Source organism: Siniperca chuatsi, linkage group LG5, assembly GCF_020085105.1.
Source record: "Siniperca chuatsi isolate FFG_IHB_CAS linkage group LG5, ASM2008510v1, whole genome shotgun sequence".
NCBI lineage: Eukaryota > Metazoa > Chordata > Actinopteri > Centrarchiformes > Sinipercidae > Siniperca > Siniperca chuatsi.
Genome location: NC_058046.1, coordinates 14,822,968 through 14,846,146, shown reverse-complemented (window position 1 = coordinate 14,846,146; position 23,179 = coordinate 14,822,968). Strand labels below are relative to the sequence as shown.

Below are 23,179 nucleotides of genomic sequence, written 5' to 3'. Positions count from 1 at the left end.
ATGATAAAGCATTATAAGGTTGTATTATGTAATTAGTTATATAATACCTAGAGGGGTTCTGGCTGTATAGAGGTGCAACATTAGCATGAATGAATGTCATCCAGTGACAAATTAAGCAAGAATAACCATCATAGTTTTAGTATCTCCAAGACCTTTTTAACAGAGCAGGGTAAATAAACAGGGTTGATTATACAGCCCAGATGGACCCATTCTCATTGTCAGGGCTCAGTTCAAGCTGTAATGAATGGATCAGCAGGTCAGCACAGAATAAAAGTTTGTTCACTTTAGAGTCTCAAGTTAGAACTGATACTGCTAGAACTGATACTGTGTCTTATTAGTTTGCCGTGTTCAGGATGTTTCTGGGCATCAACCTTTGGGCAGTGGTGCATAGCCTCCAGCCAATAACAGCTCACAGGCTGTGAGGTCGGGACTCTGTAATAACGTAGGGACAAGGTTACATCACTGTTTATTTGTGCTTTACAACATAACCGATGTGAAACAATCAGAAAATAACGTTTCACTGCTTTGTTTTCACTAAAGCCGCTCCCTCTCGTCATTCACTCTCTTGCTCCCTCGCCCACTGCTGCTCTCTCTCTCTCACGCTTGTTGAACCAGGAGGAGGGGCCAACTTTGAATCGTGTATTTACAAACAGCATCCGACAAATCCTACTCATTCTACCTGTAAATAACTTGGCTTTACATTTTAGGTCAGCAAATTCATAATTATTCAAGTTTTCACACTTGCAGTGGGAGCAAAATGTCAGTAGAGTTTACCTGCTTGTCGGTCAGCTGTGCTCTGTGGCACCACTCACCCTGAACGCACAAACAGACACACAAAAACACACTTACATCCAGTCTTAATTACACAGATTTATCTAAATATCATTCACTGACAGCAGATCTCTTTTTTGGATAAAGCACCTCATTTTCAAGCAAGACCCACAGTAATACCTGGGCACCCACTCACAACATCCCACACAGATATCCACATTAATGTCAAGAGTGATCTCACTTCAAGTTCTACACGCTGTGTAACCCAGCACAATAAAAAACTATGGTTTGGCTGTTTTAATTTATGAAAAAACATAAATGCAATTAACTTGTATTGGTCCCCTTTCGAGTATATATAAAAAATATATTTGGTTGATAATATGCTCTGCTGTACTTACTGCTAAATTACCAGTAATAAATAAAAGCAGTCGTACAGATACAATATGGTAAATGGATAGCGCCTTTCTAACTACTCAAAGCGCTGCAACTATGTATCACATTCATACGCCAATGGCAGAACTGCTCTTATCAAAGTAACTAATCATTCAAACGCACTCACACCAAAGGCACAGCCGTCGGGAGCAATTTGGGGTTCAGTGTCTTGCCCAAGGACACTTCGACATGTGGGCTGGGGGAAGCCGGGATCGAACTGCTGACCTTCCAATTGGTGGACGACCCGCTCAACCACTAAGCCACAGTCGCCAAAAAACTGCAGTGCCATACAGAAAGCTCAAATGGGCCTTACTTTAAATGTAGAGAAAAACAATATCAAAAACGGTTTACACTATTAATTCAGAAATTCATGCTATAACCATGCATAATCATGTTATCAAATCATCAAAGCCTCGCTATTTGGTTCCTTCCCCAAAGTGATTGGCATTTTGCCATGTTGTCTTGTTAGATTAGTCTAGGCTTTATGCATTTCAACCAAATCAGTCAAATGTTCAAGAAGTCAGAAACAAAACTATTGCTCCTGCAACTTCATAGAACATTTGGTCTCTCCATAGATAAAGTTTAAGATAAGGATAAAGAAACATTTGACTTTCTAAATAAAAGTTTATAGATACCTGAAGTGTTGCTCCTCCTTTGAGCTTCCTGCAAAATCACCAGCCAATCAACATAAAATAGCCAGTGATTATTATTGTAAGTTTCTGTTTCTCCATGATTTAACCTGTGCTATTTTAGTTAGATGAACTCTATCTGTCATATAGTGGTGAATCACACAAGTGTGCTTCAGTCAGTACCTTGGGAACATGCAGTAACATGTGGTTGGCAGGAATATAGACAGGCAGGTTAATCTACAACAGATGGACAGAAACAACAGGACACAGAAAACTCACTTGCCACAAACACACAAAATGTCTCCCTGAACAAACACTTGGGTCAGATTTTTGGAAACGCTGCAGTTGCCCTGACAAGTAAATATTTCTAATGATATTATGGGTAAAACAAAGGATGTATATATTGATGGATAATGACAATGCAGAGAAAAAGAGTCACGTTGCTCCTCCTGTTATCTGTTCACATGAGATTTATCACTTTTGCATTACATTTGTTTTGCGTGTTTCAGATGGAGAATCTCATCGCAATGTAATTTCCACAGGGAGTATTAAAACATTGCATTCACACCCGTGCGCACACAGTGCGCAAGTCACTTTCTCGCTCCCCTCTCTCTCTCTCTGTCTCTTTCTCGCTCTCATACCATGCACAATATCTAATTTCAAATGGAAGACACATGATTCAAAAGGCTTTTATGTTGATTTTCCACGCCTCTGTCAAGTTGAAATGACATCACATAGTCTGCTGGCTTTTACTCTTCGACTGAGCAAATGGCTTTTCAAACTCATCAACCACCTCATCAATGTCTATCAGTGAGAGTCACACTTACTAAGACCTACCTTGATCCCACACAAAGGATGGTGTACACATGGGAGTAAACACACACGAACACACACACACACACACTGAGTAGCCCTCAGCAGTGACCTAAAACATAAACTACAAGCCTGACTAGTCTCTAAATGCACATAAGATAAGTGTGGACATTTCATTGAAAATTACATGTCACTAAACAAGCCTTGTGATAATTGTAGTGGAACTAAGTAATGTGTGCATTTAGACAGCATACTCATCAGCATCCCTCAATATCACAAGTGGTTGTAGCTCAGCGCAGCTGAGGTCTGTTCCTGACCATTCAGGCGTGTGAGTGAGCAAAATTTTCAAAAGCCATTTTGGCTGTATGAAAACCTCCAATTCCTCCACTGGAGAGACATTCTGCAGTGCCTTCATTTTGCTTGAGATTGACTGATTTAGGGAATGATTATTAGCGTGAAACAAAGAGGAAACTCATTTATCAATGATTCACACACAAAACATCATCTTTAAGGTTGCTCTGCATGTTTGTGTAAATCATTGTGTCTGTACTGTATGTCTTTGTATTTGTGTTGTGTTTATGCATATGTGCATGTTATGTTTGTCCGTATCTCATGTCTGAACTGCCATCTTAGACAAAGATGCAGACTGTGATGCGACCTGGACTCAACTTTTGAGTGCCGATGGCTGAGTCTGGGGCATACATGTGCGTTTATGTATGTTTGTGCTTGTGTATTTTTCCTGTCTGTCGAGCTCTGCACACAGATCTTTCCCTGAATCCAGAGTTGAAGAGCCACTGGCACTGGCAGCCGACCTCTGAGCTGATAGGACGGGGTTAGGGGTTCGTTCCAAGCGAATGGGCAAGAGCCACAGTGCATTGTGGGTACATGTTTTCCTCCCATGTCTGGACTAGCCTGATAAGGCAAAAAGAGCTGGCTAAGGATCAGGGTGAGTGAAACCTCTGTCTTTCTCTCTCTTTTTCGAGGCAGGTCTCTATCACACCCTCATTCATTACCAGGTTTTCACTTTCCATTTCTGACATGTTTCCCTCCCTTAATCGCTGTCCTCTCCTGCTCTCAGGCTCTCTTACTAATCACAGTCTGTCTCTATTCTATTCCTGTTTTTCTCTGCTTTACATAGGACCTCTTCGCTCCTTTCCTGCCTTTTTGTTTCATTCTCTCAGCAACTCATTGCTGTCTTCATTCCTCAACTTCTCTCTATTTCTCTTTCTCCCTGAAAATGGGATTTTTTTCCCCCTGTCTTTCCACTGTTGAAACACCTCATCACCTCCCAGCTCTCAACTCTTCCCTCTCCCTCTCTTTCCCCCTTTGCTTTCTTTTTCCTCTCCAGCTGTCAGGCTGTCAGCCCACAGACACGTTTCTGTAAGACAAACACTGAGAAGTAGGGACATGTGAGGAATCTGGAGGACTTGGGGGTGGTGGCAGTTAAACGGTGTGTAGGGTGTGAAGTAAGGCTGGATATCTCTGGGAAACTCACAATTTGATTTCATTTAGATTCAGGGTGTTACAATTTGGCAATTTATGAGATGCATCCTAAAATCTTTTCTTACTATATGATTTATAATAGAATAATCATTAACATCCACCATGAACCAAGTGAGATCTTTTTATTTGTCATCATATTTTCCATCGATGTAAATACTCAAGGAGCTTCAACAAACATATGTGATTCTGCATTTTAGTGGTACTGCAAAAAGAATTAGCATGACACATCTTGCATACTGTACAGCTTCTTCCTCCCTTCTTCAGCAAAATGTGACTTCCCTGCGGTATATACTGTAAAGGTAATTGGGCAGATAGAGGTGAGTTGTCAGGTATTTAGCTTATAGCCTGTGCCTGGGGAATACATTCAATTTGCACATCAATGCAGAAATGTTCAACACAGAATCATTATGTATCTAATGATCAAATATTTTTCCCACCCCTAGTACAAACAAAAGATAAGTGCAAAGGAGGTGACTTGAATTAATGAGAAATAATGGATTTGGAAAGAGCATGCACCTGAATACAAACAATGAAATATAGTTTAAAAAAAGAAGCCATAAAATAATCTGGTCAAAGTTTAGATTCATCTGAAAAAAATCAGTTGCTAAAATTATCTTGCATTATCTTTGAGTCAGCTGTTCTTCACAAAGTCTGTCAGTCAGCACCTCACAGTGTGTGTCTTTAGTCTCAACTCATTCTACGACTTAGCAAACACACCAAACATTTATAATCCTGACAGTTTTTCTCTTTCCTTACGTTATCAGATGGGTGGCAGTGCAGTCAGATCGCACATTAACAAGAACCCTGACAACATGTTCCTGGCTCTTCTGGTGTGTCATAATGACACATCTCATGGTTAGGGCTAAGCGTAATTAAGCTAGGGACTGACTCCATCCGATGCTCTGCTGCACCGCTACCATTTGACTGCCACTTTAATTGCTTTTCTTTCCCCTATTCCCACCTCGCCGACCTGCCCTGTTCTATCAATCTATTCAGTTCCATGGGGGAAAATGCCTCCATGCAAACATGCAAATATGCACTATATGCGATAGAGAGATAGTGTGTGTGTGTGTGTGCCCATGGCATGCATGGGCACATACAAAGTGCGTGAATGCGCACACGTTTAACTTCACGTATGCTATCACACACACACATACATTAATGTACACACATGTCTCAGTGGATGTGTACTTTGCATCCTCATGCATACTCATGAGCTGGTGTCTGCCCATGAAATGACTCATGTGTGTCTCTCTCTTCACCTGTGGTGCAGAGCTAGGGAGTGTGTGAGGTTTCCCCAAATAGCTACTCTCATTTCCAGCCTCTCTGTGGTCTAGGCTTTCTTTGTCTGCCTCCCTTGGCAGCAGCTACTGTGAAGCACCTGACCCTCTTTACCAGTACAAACATACACATATAATATACATACACTTCAGGACAAGAAAGCCGGTTCGTAAAAACAAGTGTTGTTTTTTTCTGTTTCAACCCAGCTCCTCTCAACCATGCAATGTTTGCCTGTTCTCCTGACCCTGTGACTTTGACCTGAAATAGGACTGGCAACATTTGTGTAAGAATGGTGGTGATCCTTAAAAAGAAGCATGGCAAAGCAACAAATGCAGCAACAAAGTAATTCACCATTTACATGCATGCAGATCATTTACGTGTTGTTGTACACAATCTGCGTATGTGAAGTTAGAACGATCATCTCTCTCTTTCTAGAACAGCTTGGTGCATGTTTTGCACTAAGCACAAAGTCAGTGTCTCATTAACTTTATAGTTAATCAGTATTGTTAATAGTTTTTTTGTTAGCTCAGATCTAGTCTTGGTCTTTCTAGACTAGATTAACAACAGTTGAAATCTTTGAAAGAATCTGGTAGAATTGAATGTCTGATTAGTACATTTTATACTCTTTGTGGAAAGTTTACATACAAAAACAGATAGAAAATGTTAAATAATTAGGCAAAAAATGAGTAGAGGATTTCACATTTGTAATGTCAGAGTTTAGGGGCCTCCTGGCAGCTGTAGTGTTCTAAGCTGAAACCTTTTGCTTATTGTCATTTAAACAACTGGCACTGTACTTTAAGTAAGAGCTAGGACACCCATTTACTTACAAAAATATACAAAATGTCTAATTCCATTCCCAATCTGTGAAAATTACAGTCATCAGCACTAATTAGCATATTAATGATTCAGCAACCGATCCAATTGAAACTGAAAGTGAAACGACCTTCAAAGTCAAATGCAATGTTATATTTGAACAAGCTTTTTCTAAAGTAAACCCATTTTAACATAACTGATCGAGTTGAGTTGAAGATGTAATCTATTAAGAGCCAAAAATGAGAAGCTGAGCAAGCAAGTCCCATTCATGTTCTCCATTAATGATCTCCAGCTCGATATTTCTTCACCGCACTTATACAGAAGGAAGGTAATGTGCTGCTGTACTTCTCACCCTCATGGAGTGACAGGGATAAAGCTTCATTACATAAGGTTGCTGGCAGGACTAAAACTGGTGCTCAGCAGCACAGCACCTGCCAACAATCCAACAGAGCACCAGGCACACATTCATCATTACACAGACTTCCTGCATCCTATTTCCTGTACCTCTTTCCGTCTGCCCATTCATTCATTTCTCCTCACTTAGCTATTTACTTTGTTTTTCCTTTATTATTGTCTCTGTTCATTTTCTTCCCTTTGCTATTTTTCTCCCCTCTCTTTCGCTCTGGGAAAGTGATGCATCCTACTTTCCTCCTGCCTTTTGGGATCAGGCTGAAAGGCAGGCAGAGAGAGCAGTGCTGTCTAAGTCTCTGGTTGTCCTCACAGAGTGTATAATCCTCTTGATGTTCTGCCACTATTGTTGCACACTCTAGAGGGAGGCACAGTATTAGAATATCCATACTGCATGTATGTGCAAAGTATCTAAGAACAGAAAGAAGTGGCATGTATTTAGAGAAATACCAAAGCTATAGCTGCACAGCTGTACAGAATAGTGTCCAGGTAGGCTATATAAAAGGTTTAGGTTTCACATAATTATACAAATGACAATCTGTGCTTTCAAATACATTTTCTGTGCCTTCTGTGCGCACATGGGAACAACCATTTACAAAAATCCATGCTGAAATGCCAACAAGCTGTTAAGTGAAACGTTTATTTGTTCTTTAGTAAACACACTTCATACAGTAACTGTTTCTACAAATGACCTTCTGACTACATTTGATCACAATCTGTATCATTCCTGTCCAATAAATCCCAACCTGCTACCTATCTGGTCAGCCAGTGATTCTCATTTCTCTTTGTATGAAAATCATCTCTTACTATGGCTGAGGCAGAAATTGAATTTTCATAGATACAGATTAATGTACCATAGCTGAGCTGTCTACTGTAGAAGCGGGTAAGGAAAAGATGAAAAGCAGTGGAGGTAAATCCTGCATAACTATTGCAGAATTTTCCAAAGAATTCTCCCCAGGGGCATAACAACAGTGCTACTTTAGTAAAGTGTGAATATTTAAAAAAAATAAAATAAATAAAGACAACCGAGAGTACATAACTAAATATTATGCAATAAATATGGGAAAGTCTGAAAATCTGACGTTTGGATGCAGAATTTTGCAGGACATTTAAAAGGCTGTGTGTGGAAATGATTTATGAGAGGAGATAATTTTAGACTGGCTGTTGTAAAAACTGCACTTTGGAAACCAAAGTGGAGCGCTGCTATAATAGCCTCTTAGATGTAAAATGACAGCCATCCCTTCAGGATAGGGACTGTAACCACAGTCTAAGAGATGGGATATTGAGAGGGTGGACTGGTTTGACTGGGCTGATATGGCCACAGATATATCAAATATATTGGACACGAGGAGAAAGGGAGCGATGACAGGGAGAGAAAAAAGAGGAATCCAGAACTGAGAGAGCGTGAGAAGGACTGAGAGATGGATGGAAGGACAAAAATAGCCCTGTGCGGCCATGCTGTTCACTTTCATTTTCCATGTCCCAATATCCAATTTACCCCCCACCCCCTACACACACACACACACACACACACACGCAGGCACATACTCACACACATCTCCCTCTAATGTCTCTCACATACTCAACGCGTTACCCCAAAATACACTTACACACACACCGATGCACAAATGCACATATAAAAGCACACACTCACACACACAAGCATACAATCTCATTTACCTTTGTGATAAAATTGGTCTATTCTCACATTCTTTTACACCTCCATACTTTTTCTCAGTCCTGTTCCCACACCCATCCGCTATATTTCCATGCATTGGAAACAAATTTATACTGAAATATTGGCGGACTTATGCATACACATGTACATGCAGCTGGTAGAACTCCCTGGGGTGCTGTCCTATAGCTGTGCCGTGAGATTTAGAGTTCATCCCATTTAAAGGGGACAAAAGTTAGAGTGATAGAGGTTGATAAGGTTGGGAGGCAATATTGAGAGTAAGAGAGAGAAAAATAGAGATCAAGGCTGGGATGCAGGGAAGGAAAGATGGAGAGGGAAAAAGAAATGGAGAGGACAATTTGCATACATGTGATCTTAATTCCTGTGAGGCCCATAGTGACACACATGAATCCAGCCTATTTTTCACCAGATTTAAAAATTGTGGATTAATGTTAAAGCTGATCTTCAAAGACCCTTCATGCTCTTCATGAATCACATGCATGTATGTGTGTGCGTGTGTGTACATGAGTGCATGAGTGTGTATTATTTCAGCTGAGGAAAAAACCCTAATGCCTCCACTGGGTACAGACTCCATTTTGCTGGAGAGGGAATGCACTTCTATTAAAAGCATCATTGCAACTCTAAGCCAGAGAGGAAGCAGGCTAATCACATACTTGCAATAAAATAACATTATCTCTCTGGTTTACCTGTTTTAGGTGCCTGTTTGTGTGCTTGTGTGTGTGGGTGTTCTGGGAGTTAGCTGTTGTGTGCAAATGAGAGTATTTAGTGTTGTATGTGTGTGCATGATATTTAGCAGCATGTGTTTTTGTTTTGGAGTTCTAGTGTGTATGTGTGTTGATCCAACATTTCAGAGGAGGCATTCGGGGGAACTAAAGCTGCTCCCATTCCTGAGTGCACTTTTGAATGGTTGAAAGGCTTTCAAACTGTTATTGAAGATCTCATATTGATTGGCAATAAAAAATGTGTTAAAGGCCTTAAATAAAGAAGTGTATCTTGAGACAGAAGAGATCATTAGGGTATTGACCAAAATGTGTGTGCGTGTTGATGACCTGTCCCACTTACACTGTACACATCACTGCACAGTGCAGCACATTGCTGGGCAGCTGAACAACAGAACAACATCAAAGCATAATTAGTTCCAAGTACCAGAATCAAAATTAGATAAAACATTTGAACTATAGGGATTTTGTGGGCTGGCCAGTCAGTTTGAATATGTTAGAAGAATAGTTTGACATTTTGAGAAATACACTTATTTGCTTGAGTCATATGAGAAAATCAATGCCAGTATAAAGCAAGAGCCAGTAGGGGGATTAGTTTAGATTAGCATAAAGACTGGAAGCAGGGGGAAACAGCGAGCCTGCCTCGTTTGTTCAACAAGTTGCGGTTTTACAGGTAGTTAGGTGCTGAAACAATTTGTTGGTAACCAGCGGCCGGGGCGCAGAGAATTCCTGGAGTCTTGTCCTCACTATGAGGTTGCCAGGCAACCAGTGGAGACTTTATGCTAAGCTAAGCTAATTAGGCCTAGTTCTTGATTTATACAGTACTTAATAGAAAGACATGGGAGTGGTATCGCTCTTCTCAACTAACTCTTACTCAGAAAGCTGATAAGTGTATTGCCCAAAATGTCAAACTATTCCTTTAAATATGGCAACTGCTCTCATACAGGAACCCTAGATCCTTATCAAAGCATGTTGAATAATAACCGATATAATAATGGCAATGTGATTCAGTAACATGATGAAAACAGTTTTTTGTATGAATATGCAGTAGATTCTGATGGCGTAGGTTTTCCTGATCAATAGAGAGAATATGAGACAGAGTTGAGAGTACTTATCAGCGTAGCACTGATAGACGTGGATGCTGAAGCAGTAAGAAAAACAGATAGAAAGGCACAGATTGAGAGAGTGATGAAATGAGACATTACATAAGGCAGGACAGGCAGAGAGAGAGAGCGCTCTGTTCCAGTGCTCTCTAAGATCAAAGCATTTTGTTAAAAGACTCTTCCTGTCATAAAGAATCTTATTCTCTTTCAACACTCTTCATATTAAAAAAATCTTTTATTCACTCCTTTTCGTTTGGCTGTCACACTGAAGCACCAGCCCTCCAACACAACAGATAAGGTGCCAGATATGCTATATTTTCATGGAGAACAGATCATTAGCAACCAACCACAAAGCTCACTCTTTTTGCAAAGAAACTTAACAAACTTCACATTTTTTTTCAGTGGAGTGTTAAAATTAAATAAAAATCTTAACAATGATTAATGTGTACTCCACACATCTGTGAGGCTAAAACAATCATGTGCAGGCAACCCTAAAATGAAGGAATAAAAACTAATAACTCAAATAACTTTTATTTGATGTCTTAAAATGATAAAGGCCCAAATATTGTAACTGTTTATGCAACAGATACTACTATGCACAGCTCCAAACATTTAATCTCCTTCAGCACTGAGAAAAAATATTAAATCAGCAATATGCAAAGTCTGAAAACAATAATATTCACTCTTCTCAGTCTTCTTTGCGTGATAAATGGCACCTCAATTTGTGCAACCAGGCAGGTTGGGTGTGAAAAATAAGAATTCTCTACCAGGTTTTGGGGCGTTGAACTGGGTCAATAAACAGTGCAGGCTAATTTACTGCAGTCAACCAGAAGCTTGCATAGTGTTTATAATAGGTTAGAATCTGGAGAAGTTATATCATGACTCAGCCTTTCACACTCACACACACACACACACACACACACACACACACACACACACACACACACACACACACACATAAACGCACAGACACACAAACACACACCACAATTACCAAGGCCTTATCAATTATTTACAGACTACCACATGCTCTGACATCCACAGACAGGCATGCCCACACGTCCATTCCCATGAGTTAGTCTAAGGTTTAAACAGGTGACACTCTATCAGTGCACATTCTAATAAGGGTACGTGTGTTATTTCATGTCACACACACTGAAACACACTCACCTATTTTCTGCTATAGGCAGTCCCATCTCACTTCTGGGCAAGACGTGCTATCTTATTTAATTCTAAGGCTACTGTATCATGGCTATCAACAACTGTATTTTAAAATAAAATCTGAGCAAAGGAACAAAGATTATTCTCAAACAGTCTAAATCTACACCACCCATTCAGTCTCAACAGCACATGTGCTGTTAGTAAAACATCATGGGAAGTGCAGTGATAGAAAATAATCACTATTATAAATTTGTTAAAATACGGTAGAACTGTTTACACCATATGATGACTTTTGTCACTGAAGCTATTTCAATATCAAAAGTACAGTACTATTATGAATAGTAAAGTTGAAATGATTAGTCGATGAATTGATTAGTCGACTGACAGAGGAGAAGATAATCGATTAATTGTTTTCTTTGTCTTACCTGATAATAAACTGAATGTCTTTAGGTTTTGGACTGAGCACTGGTTGGACAAAAATCTGAATATGTACATATACTTACGTACGGCTCTGGTAAATTGTGATAAGAATTTTTCACTATTTCCAGTCATTTTTATAAACATAACGATTAAAGGAGAAAAAAATTGGTACATTAATCGATAATGGAAATAACTGTTAGTTGTAGCCCTACTGAATGACACTGACTGTACTGAGTATAAAATAAAATAACATCTCAGGCTGGGATTTGGACTATCACTGTGTCTTCAGTATCAGAGCTTTGAGTCTGAGATGCTGTGCAGTCGCTGTCCATGGTGCTGAGTCAACTAATCTAGCTGCATTTCACCACACTGTCAAAGTCACTGTCACACTGATTGGCTGGCTTTAGTTCAATGTGAACAAAAGCTCGATTGATTATACACAATTATACCTCAGTAACAATATGGCTTCAGCTCTCACATTATAGAACCTCTAATTTTAGTCTCCTGAGTTTGGGATGCAATTTCAATACTTTTCCTGTTCTCCCCTCGCACCTCAGCGAGCCTTTTCATTATCTTAACAGCCTTGACAATTATATGTGAGTGATTAAATGGAAATGTATTTAGTGGATTTATTGTTGACCTACTGATTAGCTGTACATTACGTAGTGATCCATGCATACATGAATATGCCATAATGCATAACAACAACCAGCCAAACCTGATACATAAACAGACACACACACAGTCTAACATGTATGAAATAGCCTCATTCCCCATTCTAGGCAAGCACACACTACAACAGTACCACTTAACTAATTAAAGTGATTTATTAAGTTGGTACTGCATCCATACCACCTCTATACTTTGATTTGTGTAAAGAATTTGAATTAAATTTCATGGTGTATTTGCAGAATAGCTCAACATTTTGGGAAGCTTTACCAAAGTGTAAAAATGATAAATTGCAGTGTACGTACTGTACGTTTGGACAGAGTCAGGCTAGCTGTTTCCCCCTGTATCCAGTCTTTATCCTAAGCTAAGCTAACCTGCGCCTGGCTCCAGCTTCATATTGAACTGACAGAAATGAGAGTGGTATTGATCATCTCATCTAACTCTTGGCAAGACAGCAAGTAAGGGTATTTTCAATTAAGCTTATTCATGCTTTAATGGTTTCCTCATCACATACTAGTTCCTACTTTGTAAATACAAATTCTCACCAGTAGAAATAATGCTGTGTTTTTAATGTTGTGGGTCTGAATTCAAGTCAGATACTCCCTGGTATTCTTATCAGCCATGTCTACATGCTGAGGAATGGTGATGTTCAAATACTTCAAAGGTTAGGTTCTGCAATACTGCAATCAAACCAAATATAACATGTGGGTTTAAAGAAACATGCAATAGCATAGAGCTGCACATAAAATCCACCAGCTACAAACTACACACACAAATCTTTGCACACACAGACAACCCAAGCAATGTATACATAAATACACACTATAAATTCTCCCAATACCAGTGTCACACTTTCTACACCAGTATATAATGTACATAAAGCGTATCAGAAGGATTCATGACTTACTATCCTATAGTAAGTCATGAATGAGTATAGTATACATAATTAAATAGCCCTCCATTACCAGCATATGATTCCCCCTGACAGTTCACAGGTCAAAGGTCAGCGTTCAGAGTTCATAACTCTACTGGTAGTGTCATGGATGCTGCTGTTCTGACTACAAGGTATGGGAGCTATGAGTGGATGGATATGGAATTAGCATTTGTGTGTCTGTGTGTTTGTGTGCCATTGATGTCTGTACACTAGCTTGTGAGAAATTTCCACATTGAAAGCTAGAAGTGGTTTGCCAAATTATACATTTATTCGGAAACTGCAGGTCCTTTCAGTATTGATTCTCATAAATGATTCAGCACCTGACTGTTAGGTAGTGTTATTAATTCAGGACAAATGCATTTAGAATCAAAGAGCATGACGACACCTTGTTTCCTTGAGCTGGCTTCTTGTGTAAAGAACCAGATATTTTAGAAAGCATAAAAACAAATTTGCCAACAGCTTGTTTTACTTCCCATGATGTTGCGTGGAAGCGTGCCAAATAGGAAATATAAAGTCTTTGTGCTAGAATAAAGGAATTAGGTGTTAATTGGCAGCTTATGTTCTCATTTTGGCTCATTAGTGAGATACTGTTTTAATTGAAATCTCATAAATGCTGTATTTGCTGGTTAACTGAAACATAAACAAGCAAGCTTTGAAACATCCTGTGACTTTAAGGCCTGTTCACACAGCGAAGAAGAAAAAGCGGAAGCATAAGAGAAATGGGAAAGGATCCTCCCGTAGGCGTGTACGTGACAACACGTTGTTTCCTCCAATTTCATTCAACACTCAAATAGCATTTGTTCTCAACACGTTGGGATCTGTCAGTAAGTGTGGAAGTAAGAGAGAAAAAGAGTAAGGAGATTTTGGGAGAAACAAGACTGACCTCCAATGCACTTGCATAAGTGAACAGCATGTAGAAATATCAGATGAGCAGCTAGTTTTCTCTGTACATGTACTGTACATATGCTGAATTCCCTTCCACATAATGATGTTTTATGTGTGTATATGTAAATTGCATTTTTTAAATGTAGTTTTTCAACTGGGGTTTGTAATTCATTGTATTATTCGTGACACTTTTGTTTGTTGTAATGTTGTAAAAACATGTTATGTAACACAGGGACTACAAATAGTATTGGAGAGCAGCTATTATTATTCTCTGGAACAACATTATTGAGAGCAACACATCATCTGCCATTGTTTTTGGTTATGTGCACTTCCCCTGCTTAAATAAACTAAATAATAATAACAATAAAATGCACACGAAGATCCTAATGTAACGTGCGTATTATGGGTTATCATGGAAAATCTTATTTAGCTAATCAGTGGTTTCCGAGAGCTTGGTAATTGGAACAATCCCTGCTGTCCCAATCTTAATAATTTATCAGAATGTGTAAATGATGACATTTGTTGTACTAAAAAAAAAACCTGTTGCAACACTATAGCTGCTCCAACAATCACATTACATCTGTTAACCTGTTCAAAAAACAGTAATAGGATGTTTTGTGCACACAGACACTTATCAACCCAGTGAATATATTACACTCTTTAAAAGAGTACAGATGTATGGGTACAAGGAACCATCAAACTTTAAAATGTTAGTTTTACTAACATACTACTATTGTGCTGAGATCTACTGGTATCTACCTTACTGTATCTACTGTAGATACAAAAATGGGTGGTGCCACCTATGGGTGACAGATTGTACTTTGCTCCTTGGATATACTGTATATTGTAGGTGTCAGAATTCACGTTAAGAATAGAAGATTTTTATGAATATCATTGTTAGATTGCTGTGTAAGATGAACTCTCATACATATTCACTCCTCGTAGCTAAACTACATGATATGAAGCACTGCAACAGTATCTTTTTATGTAATACAAATTTATTTTTAGCATTAGAGAGATATATTTATTTTTTTAGCAGTAACATCCCGCCCCCCATGTATTTTGCATAAGATGGAGTGTTAACTATGCTTTATGATTATGGAAGGCAATGGAATAACAAAGGAAGAGAGAGAGACAGAGGAAATTGTAACAAAAAGAGAAAAAGTGTGAAAAAGAAGATGAAAGAGAGGGTAGAGACAAGAGAGGGGGGGCAGAAAATGAATGACTTCATGAAGAGAACCAAAGAAAGGATTATTACTGTATTCACTGTATGCAGCATTTTCTTTACACAGTTACTGCACAGTACTGCAGAGGTATTAACACTGATTTCCTAAAAGAGTGAGTAGATGTGAAATAAAATTGTTTTGAAACTCTTAGAGCACAGGCAGTTAAGACAACTTAATGTATGCGTATATGATGATCAAAAGTAAGAATAAAAAAAGGATAAGATAAGAAAGGCTGTCACTGCATAAAGCAAAAACAAATAGAATTATGGTGGATATGAAACAAGCATTAAAGTCGCCAAGAAAGGATGACAGAAGACAGATTTTCCATTTCCAAATCTCTGTCCAATATTGTTTCCCCGTTTCACACTTTATCCCACTGAGTCTACACAAAATCCCAGGCTTAAACTTGTAAAATCTCTGCTGTCCATGTTGCAAATACATAATTATTTCAGGAACAAGACACAAACTCTGACATAGAGAAAATCTGGATTAAATCTACATTGTCAACCATATCCAGCAAAGAGATCTTTCGTAAAGCTCTGTATAAAAGAGCACAAGCTTCCCCCCCAGCTACTAGGGGCATTTTTCTTCTGTGAAGTGGCACTTGACCAATTGCTTGCCATTTTAAAGGTCAATAAGAAGCTGTTGTAATGAATTGAATTACTTGTTGAACACTCATGTCAGTACAAACTTGATTCATTGTCAGTTTAGCCTCATTAATAAAACTGAGTTAGTGTAGCGATACTGCACTTGCAGACAAAAACATGTATTTGGGGGATATCTTCAACTTAAATAAATCTGCATTCTGTATAACTAGACAGGAAATCATCCTCATTAGAGGTTACTTGTAAATCCACTAAGACCTAAGTCCATTCACACTGACACAGAACTTGACAATATTTATCTTTGAGCTGAACTGAAAGATATAACCATAGACAGAAACACACAAATGAATAAACATCTTTACACCAGGTTTGCACTCAAGGACATTTGTACGCACACACACATTTATTAACTGCAGTGAATCATAAAAGAAACACTGGCTGGGGTCTACTGATGCGCGGGTCAGGGTTCTGAAAGCAAATCCGCACTGCCCGACCCGCAAAAATATGCGTTAATCAACCGCCCAAACCCGACCCGACCCGCAAACCGACAACTTTATGTATTATAGTAGCACACTTGTCAGGACTGAGTGCCGCGGCACTCTTCAAGTTGCTGATCCTGCTGCTGGGAGCAGCTGGGGAGCTGTCCAGAGTGCTCCCTTTCTCTTGCACCCACATGGGAAGATCTAGGTTAAATAAACAGTGAATTTTAACAAAATTGTAGCCTACATGGGTAGGTCTATACTGTCTTTTTTAGCCTAGCATTTGGCTGCACTGTGTAGAAAAAGAATGGAGTGCACAGTTCCAGGATTTAACCTCAGGACCAGCTGAGCTGAAAGCGTGCTCACTTGTTGCTGGAATCCAGCACTGTGTGTGTGTGTGTGTGTGTGTGTGTTTGTGAGAGAGAGAGGGGGGGAGAGAAGGTGGAATGCACGCAATGTTTCAGTATGTTATTAATAACTTAGCCTACTCAGAATGCTGCTTTGTCACTTTTCAACCCGCCTGCCCAAACCCGTGATATTTTCTAGAAAGCTTACCCGAACCCGCCAGACCCGCGGGTTATGGGTCAACCCGCGCATCACTACTGGGGGCATATCAGCAGGTTAGGTTGGTTGTGTGTGTTTGTATAAGACATGATATTTGATTGCATTACATTAGCTTTGAAGAGACAGATATGGTGCTAGTGCTTACATGATGTAGACAGTAACATTATTTGGTGTGTTAACCATATTTTCAATGTAATATAAAACATAAAGGTTTCAGTTATTATTAAATGTACTTTTTGTAATTGTTTATGCCACTCTGAGCAGACCACAGGGTTCAAATCATATCCTCACACACAAGCGCCTGCAGAGTACATATTTGCTGCAACGTGCCTGTAGCACTGCATTTTACATACTCATAAAAAAGTACACACACACCTACGCTAAAACACGCACACACAATCTGTGGGAAATATATTCCTGCCCAAGGAACACAGGAAACATCTCTGAAAGCCTATAAATTGTAGTCACACTCACAAGAACACACAAGCGTAAGTGTGCGGTTGGCAGTAGTTGGCAGCAGCGGGCAGGTAATAAGTTACAGGGACATGGGAGGAAAGTGCTTGTCGTGCAGAAATTTCCAACAATAATGACAGGCCTATTATGTTAATTTCACACTGACAGCCTGATGTCTCCCTAAGAGGATTCACATACAGTAGACACAGTTTCAGGGACCATAAGCTGCTGTAGCTTCATCCATGGTGCTAACACAGGCAAGCCTACAGGTTCAGCTGCTGCTACTGACACCAAAACCATAAGGCATCAACCTCAAAATGAAAAATTAGCTTGTAGCTTTGAAGTAAAGATCCACCCCGAATGAAAATTCCCGTTATTTTTTATGATATTTTACAACTCATTTTTAATTCATTTGAGCAGGTATCTCCTGAGCTAAACAGCAGAGACTACACTGTGGTAATGATGTTGTTAATTCTGGAGCTGCTTCGTAAACCGTCGTTGGACACAGTCTGAATATGAGATGGGAACATTTTCTGTTTTACAGCTGGGCGCCCTAAATTCAAATAAAACTCATTTTGGTGTAGTTATGAGCCCACAGAGGGAATCACTTATTCAGTGTCAATGCACTAAATCTCAAAAATATCACTTGATGACATCATCTATTCAAGTCTTGATGCTCACAGATCCGGTTTAGGGAGAAAGAAAATGTAATTTAATCTAATTTGTGTAAATTCACATACACTTTTCAGAGTGTTTGGAGTGGACTTTTTGATGACTTTATTTAAAAAAATGTTTATTTCTGGGAATAAAATCACCTTTGATTTATAAATGTTCACTAGTGTAATTTAAGAGCATTGTTTTTTCTAAAAGTTATATATTCTGTTACTTTTAAAGCACCATATGGTGCTCTGAATACTCTAAACACACATGCATAGAGACAACACTAACAAAAGTACATCCTCATGTAAAGTTCCACAGTAAAGCAAGTGTGAACAACCACAATATGTAGGCCTACATCCACAGACAGACACACACAAATAGACCTGATGCACATTCAATCATGGATTACAATGATATTCATTTAACCAGGCTATACAAATGCAAATGCCTGACATGTAAGACCAGGTACTCTGGTTGTGTGGTTCAACATCACAATGACACTGTTCTGTGAGACAACCCAGATCAAAGTCTAAACAGGCATTCAAGACCTCCAGCAATAGCCCTCCTTATAGAGTGCCTGTAAATGGCTTATAAAAGCACATCAATTAATAAAGATGAGGTTTTAGGCTACATATGTGTGTAAACAAGCCATAGAAAGCCACTCTGAATTTACAGAGGCTATAAAACACGCATACACAGATGCACCCACACATGCTTAGATACAGATCAGAATCAGAATCAGAAATACTTTATTGATCCCCGAAGGGAAACTCTTTGTTACAGCAGCTCGCCTTTACATCAGTGCACACAGGAGAAAGTACACAGATTAATATAGACTCATTCACACACATTATATGACACACCTCTGCTCAGGTGATGACATAAAAAGGTGTGGTTTGCCAACTAATCCAGGCTAACTCGAACAAAATGCAAGTCCTACATGAGGCTTTACATTGAGGTGCATTGTTGAATTTATTTAAACACCTGTCTACTGGGATTTGATGTTGCACATCCACCTCTTTCCTAAACCTCCTCAGTCCTCTCTGTCATTTCTAATTTAACATTTCTGCTTACCCATGTCTACAAAATCATCTCTTCCCTTGTATTTTGCCTCTGTCATTCCTTTCGCTTGGTCTCTTTCACCCTTTGTGCAACCCTCTTGCTATTTCCAACACTGGACCCCTGTAATCCAGACTCACCCTCTGATTTCTTTCCATCTCTAGTTGTCAGTGTCTTGTCCTCTACCCTATTTCATTTTTTTCCTGCTCTCAATCATTTATAAATCTTTGCGTTTTCTCTTTCAACACTTTCTTTGTCACTGCTTCTTCCATTTCTCTATCTCACACTCTCTATGAGCATCTTTCTAACATCATGCTCCTGCTTTTCCTGTCTCCATTTTTATCCTCCCCTCTCTGCGCATCCCAATACTTCCAAATCTTTATGCTGCCTTCTGAGTTGTTTAGCTGTTATGCTGGCAGTTTTGCCACACTTCTCTTCATTTTTGACTACATCTTTCCCTATAACCCTTAATGCCTGCCTTATATCCACTGGGTTATGCACAAAGTACACTTGAAGCAAGCCAGGGATGTGGCATAGCAGCTTTTCCAGCATTCGTTTCTAATTATCTTCCTTTGGAAAGTAGCAGGATAGCAGAAGGGCTGCCTGACATATTTTACTATACATCTCCCTGGGCATATATTTTTTTAGTTCATTCCCACTCTCCCTTCCCCTGTGTTCTTTTACCTTTAGCAGGCGTACAGATGGCAGGAAGGCTGCATGGCACAGTTTTCTGATGGTCCAGTTGAGTGGCCGTGGTGCATCCAGCTGGTTCATGGTGCCCACTCTTCACGGTGTGGCCACTGGTGCCCGGCAGCTTTTCCCGGCACCAGGATCAATGCTGCCCCACTAGGGGGGCAAAAATGGGAGAGGGTCTCCAACTCCAACTGCCAAAAAGCACCAAGTCCCAGGGCATGACCCTCGACGGGCAACCATCAACCACTACCGCCACCAACACTGCCACCACCTTGAAGCCTTTACTTCCCCAAGAAGGTGAAGCTTACCTGGGCAGCTCTCTGCCCACTCTCCCCTTCCTCCCTCTCCTCTCTTTCTCTCGGGCCCACACAGATCCAAAGAGTCCGAGGCAAGCCAAACCTGGAGCACCAGGGGCATCTAAATCCTCTTCCACCAGTAGCCAGAGTGTACTCAGCTCTGGCGCGAAAAAACCCAGAGTGTACAGTATTTTCCCAAACAATGGAGCAGAGCACAGCAATGCACAACAGAGATAAGAGCGCGTAGTGTGAGAGGGATGCAGGTAGAGAAAGAGAAAGAAGAGAGAAAGAGGAGGAGAGATGGAGATGTGAGGTGAGGAGAGGAGAGACGAGCAGCGCAGTATAGCGCAAAGGGGAGAGGACGGAAAGGAAAGGAGAGCAGCGCAGCGCAGAGTGCATAAACGGAGCAGCCTGACAGGCAGCGGCTTAGATTTGAGGCTGCATGCACACTACTGTCTCCAAGATGAGAGAAAGAGAGAGAGAGGGAGAATGGAAGAGAGAGAGAGACCGAGAGATGGAGAGAGAGAGTGAATGGGGAGACATAAGATAAGATCCAATACAATTGATGAACAAGCTGAAATTGAAACTATGGGGATAGGATGCAAGAGAAAACAATTGCTTCTGCGAATGGGAAAAAAAGAGGAGCGATGGAGAGAGAGAGAGACAGAGAAAGAGAGAGGGCAAGATGGAGAGAATGGGAAGAGAGGTAAGAGATGTGTTGAGGCACTGTATGGTGGTCAAAAGGGAAATGGGTGAAGTGGAGTCAACGCTCTGTCTTATAGAGTGAATTCAGATGGAGCTTGAAAATGGAAGCACATGAAACAACTTGGTACTGTGGCAGCGGAGAGAAGTACGACCTACTTACTGATTTGCACGTGTTACACATTAGATTTTCGCATGAAAAACCCTTAAGTGGTTAAAAAAGAACACCAAAAACAGGGCTGTTGATGTGACTGTCATATTGCATAAACTCATTTTTAATGCCTCTCAGCACCTCCACCACTCTCTCTCATTTGATGCAGTTCAGTTTGCTGTTTTTGCATGAATGTTAAGCTGCAATTATCCTTTAAGACCCAAATTGCAATTTTTGTACATTACAGGTGTATTCACATATGACTAAAGAGTTTCATTTCTAGATGACAAAAATGAGAATTTCTTTGTCTTTCTCCACTGATCAAATTGAAAATATAGGCCTGTTTAACCCATGTTCACAAAGAAATAAAAACAAATGTTTGTCTCAGTTTGACGCGTCTTTAAATCATCTACTAACAAGTGAACCAAATATTTTTAGTTTTATGCTGTTCTTCCTTCCAGCACCTTAGAAACAAATGCCTGCAGTTATCTCACTTTACGTTAATGTTAAGTATACACGAGTTGTGTATAATATTTGTCATCTACTTCCACGCCTGAGATTATCAGGTTTGATTAAAGGCTAATTATTCTTACTGTTTTAGGGCAAAAGGAGAATTACATTTTGTAGTGTAATCAGACGCTACAACCATACACAGAGCTGTAGGAACCTAGAAAATATCAACAATGGCAAACCTCATCAGTGTGGTACAGCTCTCAAAGACTTGAATGCTTGATTATGAAGCACACTACCAAAAAAAAGGTAGAATGAGCCAGCTATTTTTGCTTCATCTTTGTTGGTGTTGAATTTGGTGTGCCTTTATTTCTATTTCTAGCCACTCAGACTGTTTGTCTACAGTGAATTTCTGATTCACAATACTCAAACACCCAAATGCTTGTCTTAACAAAAGATGTGAAAATCACAAATTAACAACTCTCTGTGTGATAGATTTGGCATGTTTGGACTGGCTGAGGAGTGATTCAGTGTGATTTGAGTTTCTGATGCAGAGATAAAAACAATGAAGGTTCGAAGGTGTTGATGACAGCACCTGATGCCTCCTTTTGGATGTACTGCACATTGTCATTGTAACAAAAGGGTTTAAATTAAAGTCACTATGAATGTAACTGCATTAAGCATCAAAATATCTGAATCCGTACACATAAAAGGTAAGCTTATAATATGGACATAGAATACAAAGGGAGCAGTTTGTCTTATATTTTAAATTTCATAAAAGGGAACCTTCTAATCCATCAATGATACTAATACAGTTTCTGATACTGTATTAGTACATGTCCTATTTACTCCTGAGTCACCACCTCACAGTAAGTAGGTGTTTTGCCCTGACAGTCAGGGACTGACATTAAGAATATCCACCTCACTGAACACCGGCTCCCCTGGGGACCTCCAAGACCTCTGGGAGATCTGTCTGTCAACCGTAAAGCTAGTCACTGTGGAGATGTGGTGTGTGTGTGTGTGTGAGTGTGTGTGGGAGGAGGGGGTGGTAGGAAGAGAGTAGCGTGAGAGTGTGCCTTTTCCCCCCAACCCTCTTGCTTCTCCATCTCACCCCATGAAATGGTTCAACAAACACATCTAGCTCAGTGCATCACCCTGCACTGTCTGCATTCTGACTCTAGATGGCAACCTTCTAATGCACAATACCCACCTCAGCCTGGGCCCCACCATTCAAATCTGACTCCTATATAATGCTATAATAAGAATTCTGAATCATTATCAAACTATCAATTACTTTACTGCAATAGAACCAGAGTGCCTGCTGTTTTATTACTAAATGCATCAGGACACTGAGCAGATTAAGTCAAGTCTGCATTATCTTCCTGCCAAAAAGGCAACATAAACACTTCAACCACCAGGGGGCACCAGTTCCACACACCAGCTGCAGACAGAGTGTCTTGTGTGTTTTATCCTCTCACTCATCTTGGTTACTCTAATTATCACAACGTTAAAAGGTATTAAAGCACTGGCAAAGAACAAGACCAGACAATATGAGATTTAATTCTCTCCCAGTGATACATTTCTCCCCATGGGAGCTTAACATG

General features: G+C 39.9%; 1 protein-coding gene across 17 annotated transcripts in view; it reads right to left on the bottom strand.

The window, feature by feature from the left end:
* trpm3 (transient receptor potential cation channel, subfamily M, member 3) overlaps positions 1–23,179 on the bottom strand; it is a 143,147-nt gene that overhangs the window by 88,969 nt on the left and 30,999 nt on the right. For 2 of the 17 annotated variants that reach the window (XM_044198030.1, XM_044198025.1), the window contains exon 1: positions 19,968–21,745. The exons of 11 other annotated variants lie outside the window; for them this stretch is intronic. In XM_044198030.1, coding sequence (XP_044053965.1) covers positions 19,968–20,057 — 90 coding nt within the window. In that variant the 5' untranslated portion in view covers positions 20,058–21,745. Of the gene's footprint in view, positions 1–19,967; positions 21,802–23,179 lie in introns of those variants that run through there. 4 more of the 17 variants (XM_044198024.1, XM_044198021.1, XM_044198028.1 and 1 more) reach the window with 4 other exon arrangements.